Source organism: Octopus sinensis, linkage group LG22 (genome assembly GCF_006345805.1).
Source record: "Octopus sinensis linkage group LG22, ASM634580v1, whole genome shotgun sequence".
Lineage (NCBI taxonomy): Eukaryota > Metazoa > Mollusca > Cephalopoda > Octopoda > Octopodidae > Octopus > Octopus sinensis.
Genome location: NC_043018.1, coordinates 11832144 through 11856164, shown reverse-complemented (window position 1 = coordinate 11856164; position 24021 = coordinate 11832144). Strand labels below are relative to the sequence as shown.

Below are 24021 nucleotides of genomic sequence, written 5' to 3'. Positions count from 1 at the left end.
AAACTGAGAAATGGTTACAACAACAAATGTGATCTCTGCATCGCAGAAGTCTTATTTATGATGCAATGCAGTGATTGCCGGAATGAAGGGACTGACCGAATCCTTAATTGAAAACATAAGTTATGCAATGCATTCTTAAGGTACAAATAATAGCGTCCTCCCCAATTATTCCCAAACTAATCCTTCTGCATTCCCACCCCCACCCCCACCTCCACTTGAAGCTCTTGTATGTATTTATTGCAGATATGTGAATGTATAGTTTTACTCTTTACTAGTAAGCCACCAATTTTACTCTGACTGTTCTGTTCCCCTAGTAGCTAGAAATTTTTACCCTCCATCTCCCTCTCTTTCTTACGCCTCCTTTCTTCTCTCCTAGCAAATCCACCTTACTCCCACTCCTAAATATTTAACCTCTTCCTTTTCCTCTCATTCTTGACCATTTCACTTCTAAAAATTCTTTTCTTTTCTTTTTATTCTGTATAAATGCATGACTGCAACAATATATTTATTTACTGTTGACCTGTTAAAGTGACCCCAGCTTAATATTCTCTGAGGCCTCCCCCCCTCTCAGTCAGCATCAATCTAACCCAAACATCCCTCTTCTTTCCCCTGCTTCCCTTTTTTTAAACTTCAGACAACTGCTCACTCCCAAACTTTTCACCTCTTCCTTCCTTTCTATTGCTGACCATTTTATTTCCTCCTGCATACAATCTTCTATTTCCTCTTTTCACTCCATTCGTCTGGCTTCACCATTTGTCTGGCTTCACCATTCGCCTGGCTTCACCATTCGCCTGGCTTCACCATTCGCCTGGCTTCACCATTCGCCTGGCTTCACCATTCGCCTGGCTTCACCATTCGTCTGGCTTCACCATTCATTTCGAATTATTTCTCAGGGGAGTTAACTTGGGATTACTTAATCTCTTTTTATTGCAGTTGACTGTTTTTGAAGAATGATTTTTCTGCCAACTGCTTGCACATACTGTGATTGGTGGGAAACAGGAATAAGTTAAAAAAAAAAAGAAAGAAATAGAAGAATTAAATATATTAAAGATGTTTTATACAGAGCACATATTTAATATATTTAAATTTCAGAGGAGGAGGTGGGGGGTGAAAAGAAAAGAGTGTAGAAAAAAAGAAAGAATGGTTTTTCAATTTTGATTTATAAAATGCATCATTAATTATTATTAAATATATATGTATATATATATATATGGAATAAGGCATAAAGTGAAAATGACTCTCCCCAGACACAACAATATATCGAATATTATTAAAGAACTGTATAATCTGTCTTTATCTCTGCACTATTTGTTCCGTCTTTAAATTTTCCCTGTAAAAAAAAAAAAATTGTTACAGACAGGAAAAGAAAGTAATAACAATGAGCTTATTGTATACAGTGCTCAGGTGTCCTAGAATTCACCAGGAAGGGGTAAAAGAGGGGACAGAAAGCAGCTGTAAGTTTAAAGTCAAGAAAAAAATGAAAACTAGAAGTACATACATAGTACGCAGAATAAAAGGTGCACAGGAACATCAGAAGTAGAGTTGGCAAATTTCAGGAAGTAAGGAACTTTTGAAGGATGTTGGGTCTTGGCAGCAAACATCAAACATGGGTAGTTTATTCTATGCTTTGATAATTCTAATCATGAAAATATGTTTCTGACAGTTCTGGGTGCTGACCTGTAGGGTGCGATTTGAGAAAGACTTTAACTGCTCTCTCTTGCAAGTAATTTTGTCACATAAATACTCCAACACTGACTCAAGATGGTAGAGAGGGACTGAACCCTTTAGCATTCAAATTATTCTGCCAAATATAATGCTTATTTATTCATATTGTTTTGAATTAATTATGTGTTGTCTCACAGCTTTGAGATTTTAATGATGGTATTGTCTGTTTTTAGAACAATATTGTAGGATAGGTGTAAGAGGTTAGATCAGGCCAGTTTGAACATAAAACAAGAGGAATATTTAGGCTGGATATAGCTGGTTTATATTTTAAAGGTTTAGGGAGATTTGGTTATTATTTCTGGCATGTCAAGGGACTAAACAGAAGCACCCTGACTGATCCAAAAGTAGGGTAAATGAAACAATTAGATTTCCGTGAACCAGGCAAATTGACCAGTTGTTAATTAGTAAGGTTTTTAACAATACTTACCTAAAGATCTGCTGTTGTTTTATCCTGCTGTAATGAGCCCTCACTACTGACTGTATCAGTTTTACAGATCTCTCCAAGATGTTTTCCTCTTCACACAGACGGGTGGACTTGAGTTCTTTTTTGGATTGTCTGAGAAACTTCTTTCGAGCAGCATGTGCTAAGAGTGTGCCCTGAATGATTACCAGAGCCTGTTGGAAAGAAATATGATGAAATTATTGCAAGAGGGAGAATATGAAGGAGGAGGAGGAGGAGAAAGAGAAGAAGGAGAACTTGAGCATGGTATACAATATGTTCATTGTATATGTGTGTGTATGATTAAGAAGCTTGCTTTCCAAACATGTGGTTTTGGGTTCAGTCCCCTAGTGTGGCACCTGAGGCAAGTGTCTCCTACTGTAGTCTTGACCTAAGACTTGTAAATAGATTGGTTAAATGAAATCTGAAAGAAACCTACTGTGTAAGTAAGCCTGTATGTATGAGTGGGTAACCATGTACCTCCTCCATAGCAAGACACCTGTTTCTGCCTCTCTATCTCTTTGTCACCCTCTAACCTTTTGTCCTCTGACACGAGTTCCCCTCCACAAATGCCCCCCTCCCCTCTCATAAGTCTTTGTCTTGTGAGTTACTTAGTGACCCTGCCAGTGCTGGTGCCACATTAAAAGCATCCAGTCCACTCTGTGGGGTGGTTGGTGTTAGGAAGGGCATCCAGCTGTAAAAACCTTGCCAAAACAGACACAATAGCATAGGGCAGTTTTTCTACTGGCCAGCTCTTGTGAACCGTCCTATCCATGCATGCGTGGAAGATGGACGTTAAATGGTGGTGATGATGATGATGATGATGCATAGAATTGAAATTGAATTGTACTTGGGCATAATTCTAATTTTTTAAAAAAATGTTCTAAACTTTTGGTCATGACTATATATATTTATACAAACACATATATATGTATGTGTATATGTGTGGAGGCACATGGCCTAGTGGTTAGAGCAGCGGACTCGTCGTTGAGGGATCACAGGTTCAAATCTCAGACTGGGCGATGTGTGTGTTTATGAGCAAAACGCCTAAGCTCCACGTGGCTCCGGCAGAAGGTAATGGCGAACTTGTGCTGACTCTTTCGCCACAACTTTCTCTCACTCTTTCCTCCTGCATCATGCAGCTCACCTGCAGCAGACCAGCGTCCCGTCCAGGTGAGGAATCTATACACCAAGGAAACTGGGAGACCGGCCCTAATGAACCAGGCGTGGCTTCAGAAGGAAGAAACAACATGTGTATATGTATGAGTGTGTGTGTGTGTGTGTGTATGACATTGCAAAATAGTGTGTTGGAGTTGCAGCACTTAATATTATGAGGTAACTTAGCTGTTCAATAAATGGAAACAGATAAAGAAATATCAGACTGGACTAAGCACCGGGGTTGGAATAATTGACTAAAAACGAAAAAAAATATGAAGGCACTACTCCAGTATAGTCACACTCCAGTGACAGAAGCAAGCAAAAGAATAAATAGCTGTAATGACTGATCAGTCCATAGCTTTACAGCAGAGACAGAGGACATCACTGAAGGAATTGGGGAAAGAAACCACATTGCCTGGGGAAGGAAGAAGGGATTAGGAATATTATATGACTTTTAAATATTCTTTTCTACTCTTTTTTTTTTTTGCTACTCTAGGCACAAGGCCTGAAATTTTAGGGGAGGGGACCAGTCAATTAGGTTGACCCCAGTATACAACTGGTACTTAATTTATTGACCCCAAAAGGATGAAAGGCAAAGTCAACCTCAGAGGAATTTGAACTCAGAACGTAAAGACAGATGAAATACCTATTTCTTTACTACCCACAAGGGGCTAAACACAGAGGGGCCAAACAAGGACAGACAAACAGATTAAGTCGATTACATCGACCCCAGTGCATAACTGATACTTCTTTAATTGACCCCGAAAGGATGAAAGGTAAACTCGACCTCGGTGGAATTTGAACTCAGAACGTAAAGACAGATGAAATACCATTAAGCATTTCACCAAGCATGTTAACGTTTCTGCCAGCTCACCGCATTATGACTTTTAAATATTATACAATTAATGTAGGAACATGAAGACGTATATGATAATGATGGTGATAATCCATGTATTTATCATTCATTCTGAAACAGGCAAGAATGGATATTCAGACATTCTTCTTCTCTTACTTGTTTATTAGCATCGTGTTGGTGCCATGCTTTCTGAATACACTTTGCTGCATGATTTTTCCTTAGTTTGAGCACGTCTTCATTGCTTGTCGCTTGCTATAAAAGAAAACACATAAATTATTAAGTGAAAACAAAGAGTAAAGATATTAGTTTACTTTATATAAGCTGTTTATTGATCCTATAATATATTAGGAAAGACTTCTCTTTTCAAACAGGAGGAAGAAAATCATCAAAAAGTTCAGAGAAATGCTTTGTTATCAGCAACACATTAGAAAGATCTGCTGGTAACTCTTTGATTATTGACTCTTGTAACATATATGCGTGCTCTGATCAATAAGTGTCTGGACTGTTGCCATAGTAATGAAGCTAAAGCCCACACAGTGAAGCTGCTTGGCAAAGATTGACCTTGAACTCTGTTGTGTGTGTGCACTAAGTGTTAACATTCTAGCTCACTTCCCTTGTTTACAGCAGTGTTTGGAAGGAAGGTGTGTAGTGTGTGATTTTCGCATTGACCTTGACAGAGAAAGTGTCTCCTACTATAGCCTCAGGCCAAACCAAATCCTTGTAAGTGGATTTGGTAGATGGAAACTGAAAGAAACCTGTTGTATGTGGCACATAAAAAGCACCATTTGAGCTTGGCCGTTACCAGTACTGCCTGACTGGCCCTCATGCCAGTGGCACGTAAAAGCATCCACTACACTCTTGGAATGGTTGGCATTAGGAAGGGCATCCAGCTGTAGAAACTCTGCCAGATCAGATTGGAGCCTGGTGCAGCCATCTGGTTCACCAGACCTCAGTCAAATCGTCCAACCCATGATAGCATGGAAAGTGGACATTAAACTATGATGATGATTATGTATGTATGTATGTGTCTGTGTTTGTACCCCACCATTGCTTGACAACCGATGTTGGTGTGTTTATGTCCCCATAACTTAGTGGTTCGGCAAAAGAGACTGTACAAAAAATAAGTCCTGGGATCGATTTGTTTGACTAAAGGTGGTGCTCCAACATGGCCACAGTCAAATGATTGAAACAAGTAAAAGAATAAAAAATAATTGTTTATGCATGCACAGAAGAGGCGATTGATGCCTTCAGTGAGACGTTGCAAGACGTGGGGCCTGGTCTCACCAGGAATGAGAAAGTGTGTGGAGAGGAGCTGCGTAATGGGTCATTCATATTCGTTTTATGTATTGTCCCCTCTGTGGAATCCTGTCTGTTCTTGTTTGTCCCTTCTCTACTTTGAGCCCTTGTGGCTATAATAAAGAAAAAGAGCTGTGAAATGGGTTTCCTAAAGAGATCATTGAGGATAGCATGGACATACAGAGTGTCTAATGAAGAAGTGATTACCCAGACTAGTAACTAGGAAACTGCTTCAAGAGATAAAGGCCCCAAAACTGAAATTTCTTGGTTATGTGATAAGGAAAGAAGGCCTGGAAAATTAGGAAAGACTGAAAAGACTGGAGGGAGAAGAAGCAGAGGAAGGAGAAGGAGAGGAAGGAGAAGGATGATGTGGCTGTGAAGCTTGATGCAGGATGGTTGGAAGAAAGAGGCATTAAACGTTAGAAAGTGGAACTGTTGCAGAAAACAAAGACAAGAATTGTGGCAGGACATGATTGCCTCTGTCCGACATTCTGGACATGGCACCGAAAAAGAAAAAGAAACAAACATCCACAAATACACAGACACACTCACACATGTGGAGGCACATGGCCTAGTGGTTAGAGCAGCAGACTTGCAGGGATCATGGGTTTGAATCTCAGACTGGGCGATGCGTGTGTTTATGAGTGAAACACCAAAGTTCCACGCGGCTCTGGCAGAAGGTAGTGGTGAACTTCTGCTGACTCTTTCGCCACAACTTTCTCTCACTCTTTCCTCCTGCATCTTGCAACTCACCTGCGACGGACCGGTGTCCCGTCCAGGTGGGAAACCTATATGCCAAGAAACCGGGAAACCGGCCCTTATGAACCAGGCATGGCTCGAGAAGGAACAAATAAACACACTCACACATGGGTCTTCCATATAGCTTCTGTCAACTAGCTTTCAGTCACAATGTAATGGTCAATTCAAAGCTTTGGAAGAAGACATTTGACCAAGATATCAAACTCAGAACCCTGAACTTGTAAAGTGAATTTTTTAACCACTTGACCATGTTTGCAATACGGATTGACAGAGATAAAATCCTCCAGTAACACACGGTGGAATAAATGCTGACAAGTTAAATCTGTAACCTTCTAATAATTATCATTTCACTTACATCACAAATGAATTTGCAAAAAGTATGAACATCGTGTAATCTCATTCTCATTAAGTCCAAACGGTTTTAATTCTCAATGGTGGTTTTTTCACTAAGATGAGAGCTAAATCAATAAACTTTTTACCAGTTAACCAAAAGCAAACACAAAAAACAGTGATTTAAAAGAAATAGAAATATATTCTTACAGGTTCTTGGCTGACAATTTCTTTTTCCTCATTTAATTTCTTTATATTTTCAACAGACTTATGTTTTGTCTTACTATTTCTTCGAGAATTATGGTTCTCAGAAGTGGGAGAGGTTCTGAAAAGAAAATGAAACAAATATAAGTTCTTTGAAATCATTAACATACACACATTAACATATCATCATCATCATCGTTTAACGTCCGTTTTCCATGCTAGTATGGGTTGGACGGTTCGACCGGGGTCTGGGAAGCCAGAAGGCTGCACCAGGCTCCAGTCTGATCTGGCAGTGTTTCTACAGCTGGATGCCCTTCCTAACGCCAACCACTCCATGAGTATATTTATTAATATTTAGCTGAAGGAACAGAGTGACTCAACAGCCTAGAGTTTCGTGCATTGGCACTTATCAAACTAGTTACAGGTCCAAGCTGATGAGAATTACATTTCTCTTTGGATTGTTCTGGATCAAATTCTAAAAACCATAACAACGTTACATGGATAATTCATATTTTTTAAATAGTTTGTTCATTATGTTTAATAAAGATGGCAGATTCAATCTAATGGAAGTGATTACATAATTGTATTCATATCTATATTCTCATTTGTATATTTATACATACATGCCTATATTGAATGGTTGTTATGTTAGGTTGTCTACATATATACATATTTGTTTGTTTTGTTTTTTGTCAAGCTGAAATAAGACAGCTAGCCCTGGTCCCTCTATAACATTCCTGCCTGGTACACACACACTTCTCTTCATCCCCCTCCTTCTCTCAGTTGAAATGTTCTTGTCTTGCAAGCTATTTGGCAACCCTGTGGGTGCTGGTGCCATGTAAAAAGCAACTGAACCAGTGTCATGACAATAGCCCTGTGGGTGCTGGGACCATGTAAAAAGTACCCATACCAGTGCTATGTAATAAGCACCCATGCTGACACCACATAATTAGCACCTGTCCAAGCACTACATAATTAACACCTGTGCTGGCACCTCATAAACAGTACCCATACCGGTGCTATGTAATAAGCACCCAGTATACTCTGTAAAATGGTTTGCATTAAGAAGGGTCTCCATCCATAAAAACCATGCCAAAACAGACAAATGGAGACTGGTGCTGCCCTCTGGCTTACCAGCTCCTGTCAAACTGTCCAATCCATGACATCATGGAAAACAGATGTTTGATGATGATGATGATGATGACTGTTGTAAGATTATATAACACTTGATCAGTGAAGAGGGTAAAGGCCTTATAACAAAACCACAAAAAGCCTGGTGGAATGCAACTACCCAGGGTTCCTGGCCAAAGTATACATTTCACCATTTATCAAGCTGTTAAAGACAACAAGATTGTTTTGTAACTATCATCATCATCATCGTTTAACGTCCGCCTTCCATGCTAGCATGGGTTGGACGATTTTGAGTGAGGGCTGGTGAACCAGATGGCTGCACCAGGCTCCAATCTTGATCTGGCAGAGTTTCTACAGCTGGATGCCCTTCCTAACACCAACCACTCCAAGAGGGTAGTGGGTGCTTTTACATGCCACCGGCACAGGGGCCAGTCAGGTGGTACTGGCAATGACCTCGCTCGAATCTTTTTACACATGCCACCGGCACAGGCACCAGTAAGGCGACGTTGGTAACGATCACGCTCGAATGGTGCCCTTTTACGTGCCACGGCACGGGGGCCAGTCAGGCGGTGGATGCACATGCATATTTAGAAGACATAGGGGAGATAATTAATTTCACATTATATATAACCAGTAAATTATGAAAATTACGGAAAGTAAAAAACTGGAAATGTTGATGACGTGTCCCGTGTTTAGCCTTTATTTCTGCCAAGATCTATTTTTTAAAGTGTAGACATAAAATATCTTTCTCCTGCTGTTTACACAGTCACTGGAGGTTCTCAAGTTTTTTTTAAAAGATAGTTTTTCAAGCGAGCGTATGGAACATCTTCTTTGATCCATTAGTATAGGAGTTTGGTCTCAGAAAGGATCTTCCATCTGATGCTGCAGCTGATGTTTCCATCCTTTACAGATTAATGCTGGGAGGGTCTTTGCAAGTCTCTCTTTGAGCTATCAGAAAAGTCTACATGGAATTTGGATTTTAAGCTAGTAGAGACTATAATCATGGTGCAGAGTTAATATTTCTCCCCATTTGAAAGTGGATTTTCTGTTAGAACGAACAATAACTGTGATAGATACCATGAGAGAAACTTGCATGTGGACTTTTGGTGCAAAATTCACTCTTGTTTATAACAGGGAGATAAATCTCTGCAACCTCCAGCACTCAAACCATCAGATCACATGAGTTTGACCTTCCTTGATCTTGTCAATGATGAACGCTTGACTGCTAGAAATAGCAGCGAGTCATCTCCCTGCCAGTGATATATATCATTTTAGTCATTAGACTGGAGCCTTGCTGGGGACCCTAGTATTTATTTTGTTTTCCAAGCCAACTACATGGTTCTAGGTTCAGTCCCACTGTGTGGCACCTTGGACAAGTGTCTTCTACTATGGCCTCAGACTGACCACAACTTTGTGAGTGTATTCGGTAGACAGAAACCGAAAGAAGCCTATTGTGTATGTGTGTGTGTCTTTGTGTTTGTTCCCCACTAGTGCTTGATAAATGGTGCTGGTGTGTTTATGTCCCCGATTGAATAAGTACTAGGCTTAGAAAAAATAGGTCCTGGGGTTGGTTTGTTTGACTAAAACCCTTCAAGGCAGTGCCCCAGCATGGCAACAGTCAAATGACTTATACCATTGTTTTATATTCTTATATATAACAGCCCAAAGAAATGATCATACGTTTATATTTAGCCCCAAAACTTTTTTAATATATCAACCTATGACCATAAGCATTTTCTACAGACATACAAACTGCATTACAAACCAACAAATAGGTTATAAACATCAAATAAGGCTTCCATGTACTCAACCACTAATCGCAACCATTTCCTGAGCAAAGCAATAATAAGGGGGAGAGAGGGGTTAATACCTTGATCTGTGTCTCAATGAAGAATTTGTAGCTTTGTTGTCAAGTTTGAGCTTTAGTTCCAGTTCTTTTATGGTCAGCTGCAATTTCTGACAATCTAATCTGCCAAAGAGAATTTTAGCAAAAAAGTTTAATGATTACTTGTATAATGGAATCAGTGACAAACTAAGAGTCTGAAAGTATTCTTCTGTGAGGCAAGTGTTTTTCTCTTAGAAATTTCAGACACAAAGTTTAAAGCCAACATGAAAAAAGGGATATAAAACTAATGATGGTAATAATTCTTTCTAAAACAAAAACGAATTATTATTATTATTATTATTATCATCATTAGTTTAATAACAACAATAATGGTAAAGTTTTGTCAGTGAACAGGCTGCGGTCTCAAAGCGATGAAAATATTTTGACAAATTAAATTTAAATTTTGAAGTGAATCTAACAGTTTTTGTGTGTTTCTTAAATGGCTTATAAACACCTTCCACGCTGCAATTGTTTTTGTTCCAGCACACGATCTCAGATCAAGTCACTCGCTATGCAAGTACATCTCCGTAATATATATATCAAATATGTAATGTCTTATCTTGACAGCTTTTTCAGGAAGCCAAGAGAAAGGGCATGTCAATAATATACATCTGTTTAATGCCAGCTAGCATGAAGAAATACACGTAAAAGTGCAAAAAATATGACATGAATGGGGAAAATAAATGTGTCTCACTCAAATTCTTCACTCTTTTTCTTATAGTGATTTCTTTCACTTTTCATTTGTTTCTTGAGTTTTTTCATATTCTGCAATTCTTCCAGTAAATGAGTTTCTTGTTTGTCAAGCTGCTCCAGTTGCTCAACTATGGAACCCTGGACCTGAATTTTACCTGACAAAAAAAAATGGTGAAATGACAACGCATGTTATAAAATGTTAAATCACAAGTGGATTGTATGTGATTACGTTTGCGAAGCATCTGTGTGTCTGTGTGAATGTTTACCTTCTGTGCTTCATATGGAAATCACAGATCTTTAGACTGCGATGTTTGTTGACATTTTCTCTATCAACAAATGGTCTGGTAGCTCTGCACTTTTGAAACAAATGGAATGTAAAACTCCCTTACTTGAAAAAATATGCATGGGTTAGTGACAGGAAGGGGGTCTGGCTGTAAAACAATAGCTCAGAATTATGTGTCTAGTGATTAAAGTGGACTATTAATTCAGTTTGATACCACTGTAATTGGATGTCATGGACCAAAAATAGTAAAAGATAGAGACTGAAATGTCAAACATTTACCAGGAACATTGCTCCAAGGCTTGTTTTCAAGATAATCCTCCAAGACTGCCTTCTCTCTTTCAAAATCTTTAATAATCTGAAACATGATATGAAACAATGAAATGTGATATATTAAGATGTGATATGGCATCTGTAACATTATATACATAATTTGATATAATACAAAATAAATGGACGTTAAACGATGATGATGATGACAATTAAATAAGAGTTTGAGGGAAGCTAAATATGAACAGAGATTCTCACTTTCTTTTGTTCAGCAATGACGGTCAACAGTTCATGTTGCTTCATGTCTTCTTGGTCTTCTGAAAGGTAGAATCGATCAAAGAAGTGAATAAATCAACTGTCAACAAACTGGTTTATTAGAGATGAATATCAATCAACTGCCAATAAATGTTTACTCATGCATGGATGGGTGAAAAAATACAGAAAGAGAGATATATATCAGGTCATTAAGAATGGAATGTCTGATTTTCTTATGCACCAAGTTTGACAGTCATCAAATCTAATGTTTTATCCTGACAATTCTTTGTTTTACAACATTGAAGAGTACATTATTTACATTTGATGGATAATATAGAACTGTATTGAAGAGAACATCATCACTTTCTGAAATGCAATTCATGGTGTCTGATTATATTGTGAGTTTTCTCTTGTAAATCAATTTTTGTGAACCCATGGGTAGATCAAAAATTTGTGAATATGAATATGAGTTCCATTGTGGAACCGATGCATCTCAGACAGCTCAAAACATCAAAGATGTGGCAAGTGACCACACTGAAAGTTTATCTTGGGCACTGGACTTGCAAACTCCTTACCAATGGTCTGTAGATGTCCTCTTGGGCACTGGACTTGCAAACTCCTTACCAATGGTCTGTAGATGTCCTCTTGGGCACTGGACTTGCAAACTCCTTACCAATGGTCCGTAGATGTCCTCTTTTTCTTATATTATTTCTAACTACATTGGTGTCCAGAGGGTTGCTTATTTCCACAACAGAACATATCTTTTCCTTGTGGTCCCACACAATACCTGGCCAGTTGTATTTTAACTGGCCAGGTTTACTGAGAGGAGAATATTTTGATGTGAAGAGGCTGTAGTAGAAGTAGCAGAAGAGACAAAAGGAGATTATATCATTGTGGGGGAAAATTAGCAATTTGCATGATGGAGTAAGTTTGTTTAAATAGATAAATGGATTTTGATTTTTCTTAGGTGTAATCTAATACATTTGGGCATCCGTGTAAATAAACCATTCCAGAAATGAGAAAACTGAAAATAAAAAAGTAAAGACCATACATAAGCACCAGAAATACTTACTGATTGTTTCAGAGTTAGTTTTATTTTGGTTCAAACTTTTCGAAACCTTGTTTTGGCTTGTGTTTTCAAGAGCTTCAACCAAATCTTCTTTCAAAGACTGATTTTCATTTCGAAGTTGTTCCAAAGTCTGGTTCAAACACAGAACAGTGTCACTCAATGCTTTCATTTTCGTACTGTTCCCACTCTCTTTTTTAAAGAACCTAAATATAAGTTTTAAAGAGTAAGACACAATATTTCCACTTTGAACAAAGATGAAAGATGGAGAGGTCAAAACATATATTTTTGTCATTTAACACCAGGTCAGTTCTCACTGAGCACATCTATGATTAAAAACGTTTCAATCTTGACCATTTCATCCTTTTGTATTTCCAGGACGATCAATGTGCACTTCCTTTTTTAAAAGGAGTATGATTTGAGCAACATTTGGTTACTATTTCTAGCAGGTCAAGCAATCATATAGACATTCTCTTGTTGGCTTGAATAAGATATTGTTGAACATTTTGGTAACAGTAATGGTTCAGATTTGAAAACAAATATATATAAAAAATATATATCTTGAGCCCTGAAAGACTCATTAGAGTCAGTGATTTGCCCAATGTTTATGTGTGAAGTAGATGACAGATACATCTTAAGCTGGACAGGGCATCAATTCATCAAAGGTAACACTCCCCAGCAATCCTGTACCTATTTCTGATTTCTAGAACTGTGGCAATTCAGAATAGTGTTTTGAAAAGAACAGTAAAATACCAGCAGTAGATTTGAACTCGCAATTCATGAGCTGATAGTCTGTTATTTTCACTCCATAAGCATATAAAACCAGGTGTTAATTAAAACCTGGGGTATATTTTGAGAGAGAGAGACAGACAGAGATAGAGTTACTAATATTTATAGTTTCATTGTTTCTAATCTCAGCCATGTCTGGCTTTTTGTTTTTTTGCAAACATATTATGTCTTAGATACCATGATTCAATATGTTCTTCTATATTTGAGACAGTCAGGTGTGTTTTGAGAGAAATTTGACTGCTATTTCCAGTTGGCTGAATCCAGAGCAGAAAAAAAAAAAACAACCAATACACAAACCATTATGTTTCAGTAATTTATTCTTACTTCTGTTCACTGTTGCAATTCTGTAGACGTACAATTTCCTGGTGAAGTGTTTCTACCTGAACTTGTAGTTCTTCAACTTTGGTGGTTTTCAAATTGCTCTTCAGTTTCCTGACACAAAGAAAGAAGTTTGGTTCTCAAAATGGTAAGTTTTATAAAGTGATTACTGTACGTCACTTTTGCACCCTATGACAGTGGAATGTACAATACTACGAAACGGGGGAAGATACAAACTGTCTCCACTTGATATATCCCCAAGTACTCTGCCAAACAATGTAACAACTCCAAAACAATCTCTCAACAATTTCCTGTGATTCCAGGAACTCTCAAACGATGCTTTATGACTTCCTGCGATTTTCTCATTTGCCCAATCAGTGAAACATGCTGCTACTTATATGAGTCCGGCTAGTCCATTCTTACAAGGGGGTGTCAATGACTCTCGCCATAACAGTAAAGTATTTAAAAAGTTTGATGCTTTTGTTACCCTATTTTTGTTGAAAAACACTGTTTCAGTTAATTTTGAAAATAATGAAGAATTTTATGAAATAACTTTGACATTATTAAGATACTGTTTGGGATATAAATTTTGATGGAAATTTTAATGGAAGCTTTTAATTTAGATCACTTTATATAGTGGAGGCGCGTGGCTTAGTTGTTAGGGTGTCAGCATCATGAGCATAAGATTGTGGTTTCAATTCCTAGACCAGGCGATGCGTTGTGTTCTTGAGCAAAACACTTCATTTCATGTTGCTCCTGTCCACTCAGCTGGCAAAAATGAGTAACACTGCGATGGACTGGCGTCCCATCCAGCTGGGGAACATATAGCCATAGAAACCGGGAAACTGGGCCCATGAGCCTGGCTAGGCTTTAAAGGGGCGCATTTATTTTATTTCAATGCTTTTGTTACCATATTTCTGTTGAAAGAAACTGGCTTTGTTACAATCAAGCGAGTGTTTGGAACATAAATTACATATTAACAGAAAAGTTTGATGGAAAGTTTCAAATTGGATTTCTCTAAAACAAGAAGTTTGTATCTTAGAACTAAGACTGGTGCCGGGCAAGTTGGATTTTAATGTCAGAAAGACTGTAAATGATGGAAGTCACTTCCATTTTCACAGTTAATATTCTAGTTGTCTGATCAACTGAACTACCTACTCAATGAGCTATAGTGTAGCTGGCTGAGTATTCCACAGTTATTTGTATCCTTAATGTAATACTTAGGTAGAGTCAACATGATGCAGTTTGTGAAAAAGCTGGACCATTGTGTTACAAGTAAAGTTCATCCAAAAAGCTTCCATGCACTTTTTGTCCCTCACTTTGAGCGGTTGAGTGTTCAAACACAGTAGTCTGTTTCTCCCTTCTTGAACCCTATCCTTCACATCTGTATACACTCACCTCTTATAATATTGATTAGCTTAGATACTCCCAAACACAACCCACACTGTGACCTTTCCAACTCTGTTCCTCCCTTTTTCTTAACCCTCTCCCATTTCCCTCAGATCTTCTGACTACATCTTTTTGAATTTATTCCTGTTTTTCTCAATGACAGCCATCACTAATCCCTTCCCTGCCATACTCCCACATTCTCTCCTCTTACCATTTCCTCATCCTTCTAGGATCATTACCTACTCTCTCTCTCTCTTCTATTCTCTTTCAGTTACAACCCATGCCAGCATGGAAACCAAATGTTATATCAGAGAGATGATGATGATGTGTGTGTGTGTGCATACAATTAATTAAAAAAGAGAATGAAAAAGGAAAAAGAAAAAACAGACATGAGGACGTAGCACAAGCAAAATATTAATACGATGCTTGGAGAAGGAAGAGAGTAGTTGTTTTATGTTTTGAGCATGGGCTCTTCTTTTTAAAATGGGAAAATAGGCAAGTCCAAAGGGAAGAAGTATGTGTACATGTGTGTGTGTGTGTGTGTGTGCGTGCATGCATGCATGTGTGTGTATATGTGCACACAGATAATAGTTGAGGAGTGAAATTTTCCTTACAAATAGGCAGTTTCCTTGGCTTTAAGTTGTGCTTCTAGTTTCATAATTTTATGCTTGAGATTTGAAATAACCTGTAATATGAAAATAAAGAAGATGAAATTAAAGTTGGAATAGTTTGTGAGTGAATGTGATGGGGTGGTAAATTTTGGGCTTTGTAGTTAAGAAGTTCTTTCCTTGATTTAACTATTTTTGTGTCTGTTAATTAATTAGTCTGGGGAAGCAATGTTTCATAATTAGTGGTGAATCTCTGTTGAGTGTTGATGAGAATTCAACTTAAATCTCCTCAATTAATATCTAAGTGGCTGAGCATTCTACAGATATGTGTGCTTTAGATAAAACTTTCAATCAGAAACAGTGTGTAACATGATGGTAGCTTTTGAATAACAGCAGAAGTCACCTGACAACCTTCTCTACAGGTTCATGCCACTCTGTTTCACTCACAAAATTTGGGTTGACTCCAGGCTACAAAAAATGACCTCCACCCAAGATGTCACAATATGGGATGTGGAATCAAACCTGGCACTTCATTGTTGCAAAGTGAACTCCTTACCCATTCAATTATCGTGCCTCTCCCACCTCACAGTGGAACTGTTCATGGAATTCCCAGACTGCAGTATAATGATAGCTGGGTGAATTGACACGTTGAACATTTATCACATATAAATCATTGCAAATTTTAGAATGAATCTTAGATATTTCAATTATTCAAATATTTAAATAGTAACAACTTACAATGAAGGATTCTGATCGTCGATCAGTTAAGGTTCTCCGAAATTCCTCGTTCTATCAAAAGATGCAAAAAAAAAAGTAAAAATTTTCTTATACTCAATATTTCATGATTATTACAACATCAACAAGACAGTGTGCTTGTTTTTTTCCCAATCTAAAATGCCTTTTTTTTACCCACAGAGCAAAGGACAAATAATTTCTGAAAAGGAAATATGATTGAGTGACACATTCCCCATTTCACCATTTTTTTTTAAGATACAATCCCTTTGCTTTTTGTGGGGTTTTTTCTGTGCCATCAATTTTTCTTAAAGTGGGCATGTAACGTTGGTATGATTAATCTGAAACCTTGAGATTTGTTAATGGGAGATTTTATAACCAAATAAATAGTGGAAAACGAAGTACTGAAGATGAGAAACCTAATGCAGAAGAAGCTAGAAAGTTCTGGAGTAATGTTTAGGACAATCCAGTCAATCATAATGGAGATGCAGTATGGTTACAGAAAGTGAAGACAGAAATAATGAATGAAAGGCAACCAGGTCTAAGACCAACTATTGAATTAATAAGTAAAGTATTGGGAAAAATGCCAAATTGGAAGGGCCCAGAACCAGATTTAGTTCAAGTGTACTGGTTAAAGAAATTTAGTAGTTTACATGGGAGGCTGAGGGAACAACTTCAAGATTGCCTTAATGGAGGAATAATACCAGATTGGATGACTAGAGGGAGGACAATACTCATTATGAAGGATAAGAGCAAGGGTAATACAGCTAGCAATCACTTGCTTACCATTAGTGTGGAAGCTGTTAACAGGAATGCTTTCAGAAAGCATTTACGAGCACCTTAACAACCAGAATTTACTGCCAGAAGAACAAAAAGGTTGCAGGAAGAAGGCTAGAGGAACGCTTGATCTATTATACATAGACAAAGCAGTTCTAAATGAAGCAAAGGTTAGAAAGAAAATCTAACAATAGAAAGGATAGATTATAGGAAAGCCTATGTCATGATCCCACACTCATGGATGCGTGAATGTCTGAGTATATTCAGTATAGCAGGCAACATAAGAGAATTAATTAGCTGTAGCATGAAGGAATGGAAGGTAGATCCCTACTCAGGTGACACACACTTAGGCAAAGTTGATATCAAAAGAGGAATTTTCCAAGGGGACTTGTTGTCCCCTTTAATATTTGTCTTATGTCTAATCCCCTCAGTTTAATATTAAGGCAAAAGCAGGGTGTCAGTTCAGAAATAGTAAGGGAAAAGTTAACCATTTGCTCTACATGGATGATCTGAAGCTTTTTAGTAAGAATGAAAAATAGTTAGATTCCTTAATACATAGTGTAAGACTCTTCAGCAAAGTTATAGCCATGGAATTTGACATAGATAAATGTGCAGTATTAGTCATGAGAAGGGGTCAGGTAGCCAACAGTGAAGGCATTCAATTACCAGATGGCCAGACATGAAAATCATGGAAAGGGGGAGAGAGTTTTAAGTACCTAGGAGTATTAGAATCTGATAAAGTACTAACTACAGAAATAAAAACGAAAATTGAGAAGGAGTACATCAGAAGGGTGAGGAAGCTAATGAAGTCAATGCTAAATGGTTCGAATCTAGTGAAGGCTGTAAATACTTGGGCAGTATCGTTACTTAGATATTCAGCTTTTGCAGATTGGACAAAAGCTGAATTAGCAAAGCTAGAAGGAATTCAATATGAATGGAGGACTCCACCAAGGGCAGGAGTAGCAAGATTATACCTACCTAGAAAGGAGGGTGGAGGAGTGTTAATATCAGTAGAAGACTGGGTGGAGTTAGCTAGAGTAGATATAAACTCCTATGTAGATAATAGTGAAGAAAGTTTACTAAGAACTGCTAGAGTCACAGCAAGACATAGGGAAACGAAAAACCCAACAGAACTACAAGAGCAGCAAGTGTTATGATCCAACAGATTCACTAGGTTCACAGTCATGGGAATGCTCAGTGCACCTGTAAAAATATCCTTGATAAGATGCTTTGTCTGTCCCTTGCTATTTTGTGGGATATGGGGGAGGGTTGTTGGTAATTTGCATAATGGGAAAAATGTATGTATTTGGAGCTTTAACACAAACTGTTGCATTTACTGCGGGACATTCATGAGGGAAGTGCATGATTGCATACCCAGCAGTTTGTCCTACAAAGCATTGAATCCTACACTTGATTTTCTGATTACTATCATATACATGATGGACGTCTTTCAATTTCTGTCTACCAAATGCACTAAAATTTAACAAATGTTTTCTCTTTACCTTTCCAGTATCAAGGAGGGCAGCAATTTCTTTTTCCTGAAAGAAATTTAGAATGAAAATTATGTTTCATTTAGTTCTGTTTTAATTAGAGGCTGTCCAGTTAGGACATGATGTAATTAAATTCTTGGGTGACTATGGGTCACAAGAAAATCCCTTTTAGTTAGAAATTGATAATATATTGGGTTGTCTGGAAAGTTTGTGCTGATTTTTAAAGGAAAGAAAAAGGTCAATAAATACTTGCCATTACATTTTTAATCAACCAAATATGAACCGTTTTGTTGCACAATGCGTCTCCATCTTTCCTTTAACTTGAAAATACCCTCTTCCCAGAATTGAGGTGGTTTCATGGCAAAGAATTCATCAAGGTATCTTTTTACGTCATCCAAGAAATTGAAATTTTTACCATTAAGACTATTCTGGAGAGACGTAAATATATGGAGATCCGAAGAAGCAATATCTGGTGAATATAGAGGGTGGGGTAACACATCCCAGCCGAGCTTCAGCAATTTTTGTCTGGTTCCCAAAGCATCAAGTGCCGAAAATGAACTTTATCTTCCATTTTAAAGGGTTACAGAATTAACACAGGTTATAGGAACATAAACCTTCTTCCACAAAAAGATAGCTTAACTGTACTCTAAATGGAGGTGTAGTCAAATCCTGTTTTATGGACTCAACCATGTTCTAAAATAAGTGAAAAGGTAAGCTACTATAAATTGGCATGAACTTTCCAGACATGTTGGAAAACACTCTGATGGATTTCAAGGTGTACATGGTGGCTACAGCTTTGGCTTCAGAAATTAGGAACGTACAAAGCTGCTGGAGTTTTGTGATGCCTCACCAGACACAGGAATAGATATGACCCTTTCTGTGACTTTTGTTACCTGGTCCAGCAATCTGACACCTCTGTAGTTATTTCTGTCTAAGGAGTCACCTTTACCTTTGTAGCAGTCGACTGTGATGCTGCTACACCAGTTGTTGGATATGACTCCTTCATGATCAACCTGATTAACTATATAGGGGACCAAGCTATATCCCACTCTGCCTGATATTTTAAGTGCTTTAGTGGTGATTGGGGCCAGGGGCTTTCCCTGTCTTCATACTCTTAATTGTATTCATATCCTTAAATGAGGTCTTCATATATATCTGGGGGGGGGGGTTACACACACACACACACACACACACACATATATATATATATATATATATATATATGACTGACTTTAAAAACAATTTTCATTCAGTTTTCTGCAGTTTCTTACATCCTGTTTGGTGATGATTTCAGATTTAATTTTTCTTCCCAGGGAGCTCATTGATTCATGTCTAACACTTGAATCATTGAATTATATTCAAGAAAATTTTAAATACTCACAGAAAATTATAGATAATTATGGAAATTCCAAGTTTTTAAAAATAATCAAAAAGTTATTTTTCAGTTGTTCTGTTGGCTTCTATTCATATTTCCATGTCTTCAGCTGCTGACTGTTGACTATTATTATTATTATTATTATTATTTATTAGTGAAACTTCAATTAATTTGTGTTATAATAATTTCTTAATGTTTGTGTGACAGCTAAAAGATTCTCTTGTGTCGGAGGTTAGGTCAAATGTTATCTAAATAATTGTAAATTGTTGCCTAGCTGTAAATGATTATGATTAAGATAGAAAGATGTTGACCACACCCATTTTTTAAAAATGGGTTGATGATACTATATTAGAGACGATTGATTGGTTAAATCTCCTTTTCAATCCCTCCTACTATTGATACAGCTAAAGTTTTTAGGGTTTGAACTTGAGCAGCCAATCTTTATTCTACCAGAAGTTTGGGTGCCTCACAAAATGGCCGCTGGTTCTATATGACAAGATGCATGAACTGCCATGTTATTGAAACAAATACAGCATATATTGAATCATCATTGTCCATTCATTTCCTTTCAGTGTGTGGGCAGGACACATGAGCTAGTGGATGAGGTGTTGCACTCACAGTCATGAGATCATGGTTTCAATTCCTGGATCCAGTGATTCATTGTGTTCTTGCGCAAAACACTTCAACTCTGCAATGACTTCAACACTTGAATTGTGGCACACTTTGAACTTTGAAGGAGGAGCGAGTGAGCTAATGTATAACTGAAAACATTTAATCACTACAAACAAATCATTTGTGCAGGTTACACAATAAGAAACTGCAGAACGGTCTTCCTCAGACTCTGAGACATAACCAGGGATATGGCAGTGATAGCAACCAACTAACCTTCTTAAGATTATCTTCTTCCAAACGGCGCAGTTTAGTTTTCAGCGTAGAATTTTCTTGCTTCAGTGATCCAATTTCCTAACAAGAAAGAAAGATTAAAAAGTAAAAAATAAATATTTGAGAGCCATCTTATCAGGGTATAGATACTTGAGAGCCATCATATTTGGGTAGAAAGAGACTTGACTGAACTGGACTAAAACTAGTGTATTAGATTTATCGGCACTGTAATTACATTAATGGACCTAGTATAGCTGAATGGTTAAGAAGTTTCCTGAAGAAACACAAGGTTCCAGATTTAATACCACTGCATGGCATCTTGAGCAAGAGTGTCTCCTTTACCATAGTCTCAGATTAACTCTTGCCAAGTGAGTCAGACTAAGATGATGGAAACTGTGTGGAAGCCCATTGGATGGATTATAAATGTAATTTAAAAGTCCAGCCTTGTCACACTGCATCACATTGGTTCTACCTGAGGATTACATTAAAGCTACACATGTCTGTGGAATACTCAGCCACTCATTATTATAACCAATGGAGATTCATTACAATTATGAACTATATCTATTACTAATTATATTTATTTGTAATCTATTTACTTGATAAAGCACTGTTCTTACCACCCAAGTCATTTAAGAAACAGGATTGGCCACAAAGGTGCTATTTAATAAAACTGTCTTTCCATTTTCCAGTGGGAAGACAGTTTCAGGGATTAGTTCTGATTTAACAGTTAATGCTTTTGCAATATAGTAGGACGACATTATCCATCTTATCCTTTCTTTTTTGGACAGTAAGGTAGAATATGAAAGAGATTTTGGTTATTATCTCTAACAGGACAAGCAATCATATAGAGGTGCCCTCGTTGCTTTGTGATTTTAGGGTTCAGCAGGTGAGTGATAAATCTCCTGTATAGGATGCCAGTCTATAAGATAACTTTCTTTAACGATATTTTTTCCTTGGACAACATAATACCAAATGATATTTAAATTGTGAATCATTTTGGGTGCAGTGGCTATGAGCCTCCATAGGTGTATCTCACCAAGCAACTGAACCTCATCCTCTTTGTCGTGATCATCTTGTAATGTTCATCTTTCGTGCTGGCATGGGTTGCATGGTTTAACAAGATCCGCTAGCTTCAAGGACTGCAGCATTCTCCAATGTCTGCTTAGGCATGATTTCAATGGTTGGATGCCCTTCCTAATACCACTGCTTTATAGAGTGTACTGGCTGCTTTTTTCATGGCACCAGCACTAGTGAAGTTGCCATCCCGCTTGCAAGACTAAGATTCCTTTCAACTGAGTGAAACTAAAGTAGTAAGGAAGATGGCTTTAGGCTAAGAAACGGGGGGGGGGTTAAATTATGAAAGAAAGGGCCAGAACCAAAAAGATGATTTGCTGAGGAGGAGGTACAGGGTTACTTGCATCATAAAAGAGTGTGTGGGACAAAGCTGGGAAGAGAGATAAAAATAGTATTGATGGAGTGTCAAGAGTGAAAACAAAACAAAACAATAAAAAAAGGTAACCATAGACACCGACCTTTCTTAATCGCAGCTCTTCATCATAATATTCCTCTTTACTCTTATACAAAGGGGTTCCTGCAGCCATTCGAGCTGTAATCACAGAAAGAAGATAAATGATGGGGTTAAGGGAATAAATAAAGATAAATATAGATTTCTATTATTTGGGAAGGGTAGAATTTGTAAGGGAAGAATCTGGTTAATTAAACTGATCCCACTTCCACTATATCACTAATATTTAGTCATTCTAAATGGATTATGTACATAAGCACATCATGTGTGTGTGTGTTTGCATGCATGCATACACACCATGCATATGACACATACACAGAGACATGTATACCACATAGCACAGTCAACATCAGACATCCAAGTGTAGAGAACTGTCTTAAACGCCTTTTTGAATATTTTCTACAATTGTGCTGATTCCTCCGGCCTTAATCAGTAACTGGTTTGTTTCTTCAATTATAGAGAAACACCTCTCCATACCATAACACTCCCCTCCAATACCAACCCAATTCCTTTGCCCCACTAACAACTGCTATTCTGACCCCCTACTCAACCCTCACTCCATCTTCTCCCCTACCTCTCTATATACTTTACTAATTTCCCCTCAGCCACTGGTGGGGGTGGGAAGGCACACCATGAAACAGCAAAAACTCAGACGACTGGTGCGATAAAATGTTAACGATAAGAATGAGATAGAGTTGGGAATTTGGATTCTCAACTAGAGCCATGACCAGCAGTTTTTGGTCAGCCAAACTGCGACAGGATTAGATAAATGAATAAGTGACAATAATAAATGAGTGTGAAAGAGAGGGAAAGAGGGATCGAGCAAAGGGATCTCAAGTTTTTTTTCTCTTAAACATACGGCATGGAAGATGAAACTGTGCTTACATAGATAAGGAAATGAAATAATAAAGTGATTATAATTGCACTGAAAAGCTTATAGGATAAATACCATTATTATTATTATTTACAGGATTGTAAAATATGGCACCGTGTAAAAAATGAAATAAAAAAAATATGCTCTGAAATGAAACACCATGTCCAAATAATTGACCTATTAAGGGGTTAAAATAACGAGGATAAAACAGAATAATGATGACTATTCATGAATGCTTTTGACTTTGTTTTATGCCAAACATACAATCCAAGGCACTCACCCCTTCTGCTGCCACAACCACAATCGCCTCCCCCAACACTGCAAGAACAAAAACAAAAAAGAATGACGAAAACCAAACAACAGAATGAACAAAAGAAAACTAAAATGGTAAAACATACGAGAATTGATTTCTGGCATTTTTCTTGTTTTCCCAAAAGCCATGACTTGCCGATGATATGCTGAAGTACTGTTATATGCCAAGTTCTGATCAACTTTTTTCAGTAAGACAGTATTTTCTGTACAAAGAGATCAAAGAAATGTCTAACAAAAATTGTTCAATTAAAAACAAACACCTTTCAAAATATACCCCATTAGAATTTAGCAAAGCTTCATTTTTATGTATGAAGCTCAATTATCTTGCATAATTTTTGTATTTTTGAAGTATTTTCAGACCCTATTAAAAATTTTTTAAATATGTATGTATATGTGTGTGTGTGTGTGTGTGTGTGTACATATATATGTATTTATATATATACATATATATCTATATCATCATCATCATTTAACATCCATTTACCATGCTTGCATGGGTTGGAGAGTTTGACTGAGGCCTGGAGAACCAGCAGCTGCACCAGGCTCCAATCTGCTCTGGCATTGTTTCTACAGCTGGATGCCCTTCCTAATGCCAACAAC

At 37.6% G+C, this 24021-nt stretch overlaps 1 protein-coding gene across 3 annotated transcripts in view; it reads right to left on the bottom strand.

The window, feature by feature from the left end:
• Positions 1–913: 913 nt before the first annotated feature.
• LOC115223310 (IQ domain-containing protein E-like) overlaps positions 914–24021 on the bottom strand; it is a 31065-nt gene continuing 7957 nt past the window's right edge. For 2 of the 3 annotated variants that reach the window (XM_029793821.2, XM_029793820.2), the window contains exons 4-19: positions 23508–23624; positions 22243–22316; positions 20711–20788; positions 18463–18498; positions 16190–16240; positions 15458–15528; positions 13461–13568; positions 12354–12553; positions 11285–11343; positions 11039–11114; positions 10478–10631; positions 9769–9867; positions 6774–6888; positions 4335–4430; positions 2153–2340; positions 914–1330 (exon numbers count right to left, since the gene is read on the bottom strand). In XM_029793821.2, the coding sequence (XP_029649681.1) occupies positions 1294–1330; positions 2153–2340; positions 4335–4430; positions 6774–6888; positions 9769–9867; positions 10478–10631; positions 11039–11114; positions 11285–11343; positions 12354–12553; positions 13461–13568; positions 15458–15528; positions 16190–16240; positions 18463–18498; positions 20711–20788; positions 22243–22316; positions 23508–23624 (1559 nt within the window). In that variant the 3' untranslated portion in view covers positions 914–1293. The remainder of the gene's footprint in view (positions 1331–2152; positions 2341–4334; positions 4431–6773; positions 6889–9768; positions 9868–10477; positions 10632–11038; positions 11115–11284; positions 11344–12353; positions 12554–13460; positions 13569–15457; positions 15529–16189; positions 16241–18462; positions 18499–20710; positions 20789–22242; positions 22317–23507; positions 23625–24021) is intronic. The other variant, XM_036512290.1, reaches the window with a different exon arrangement.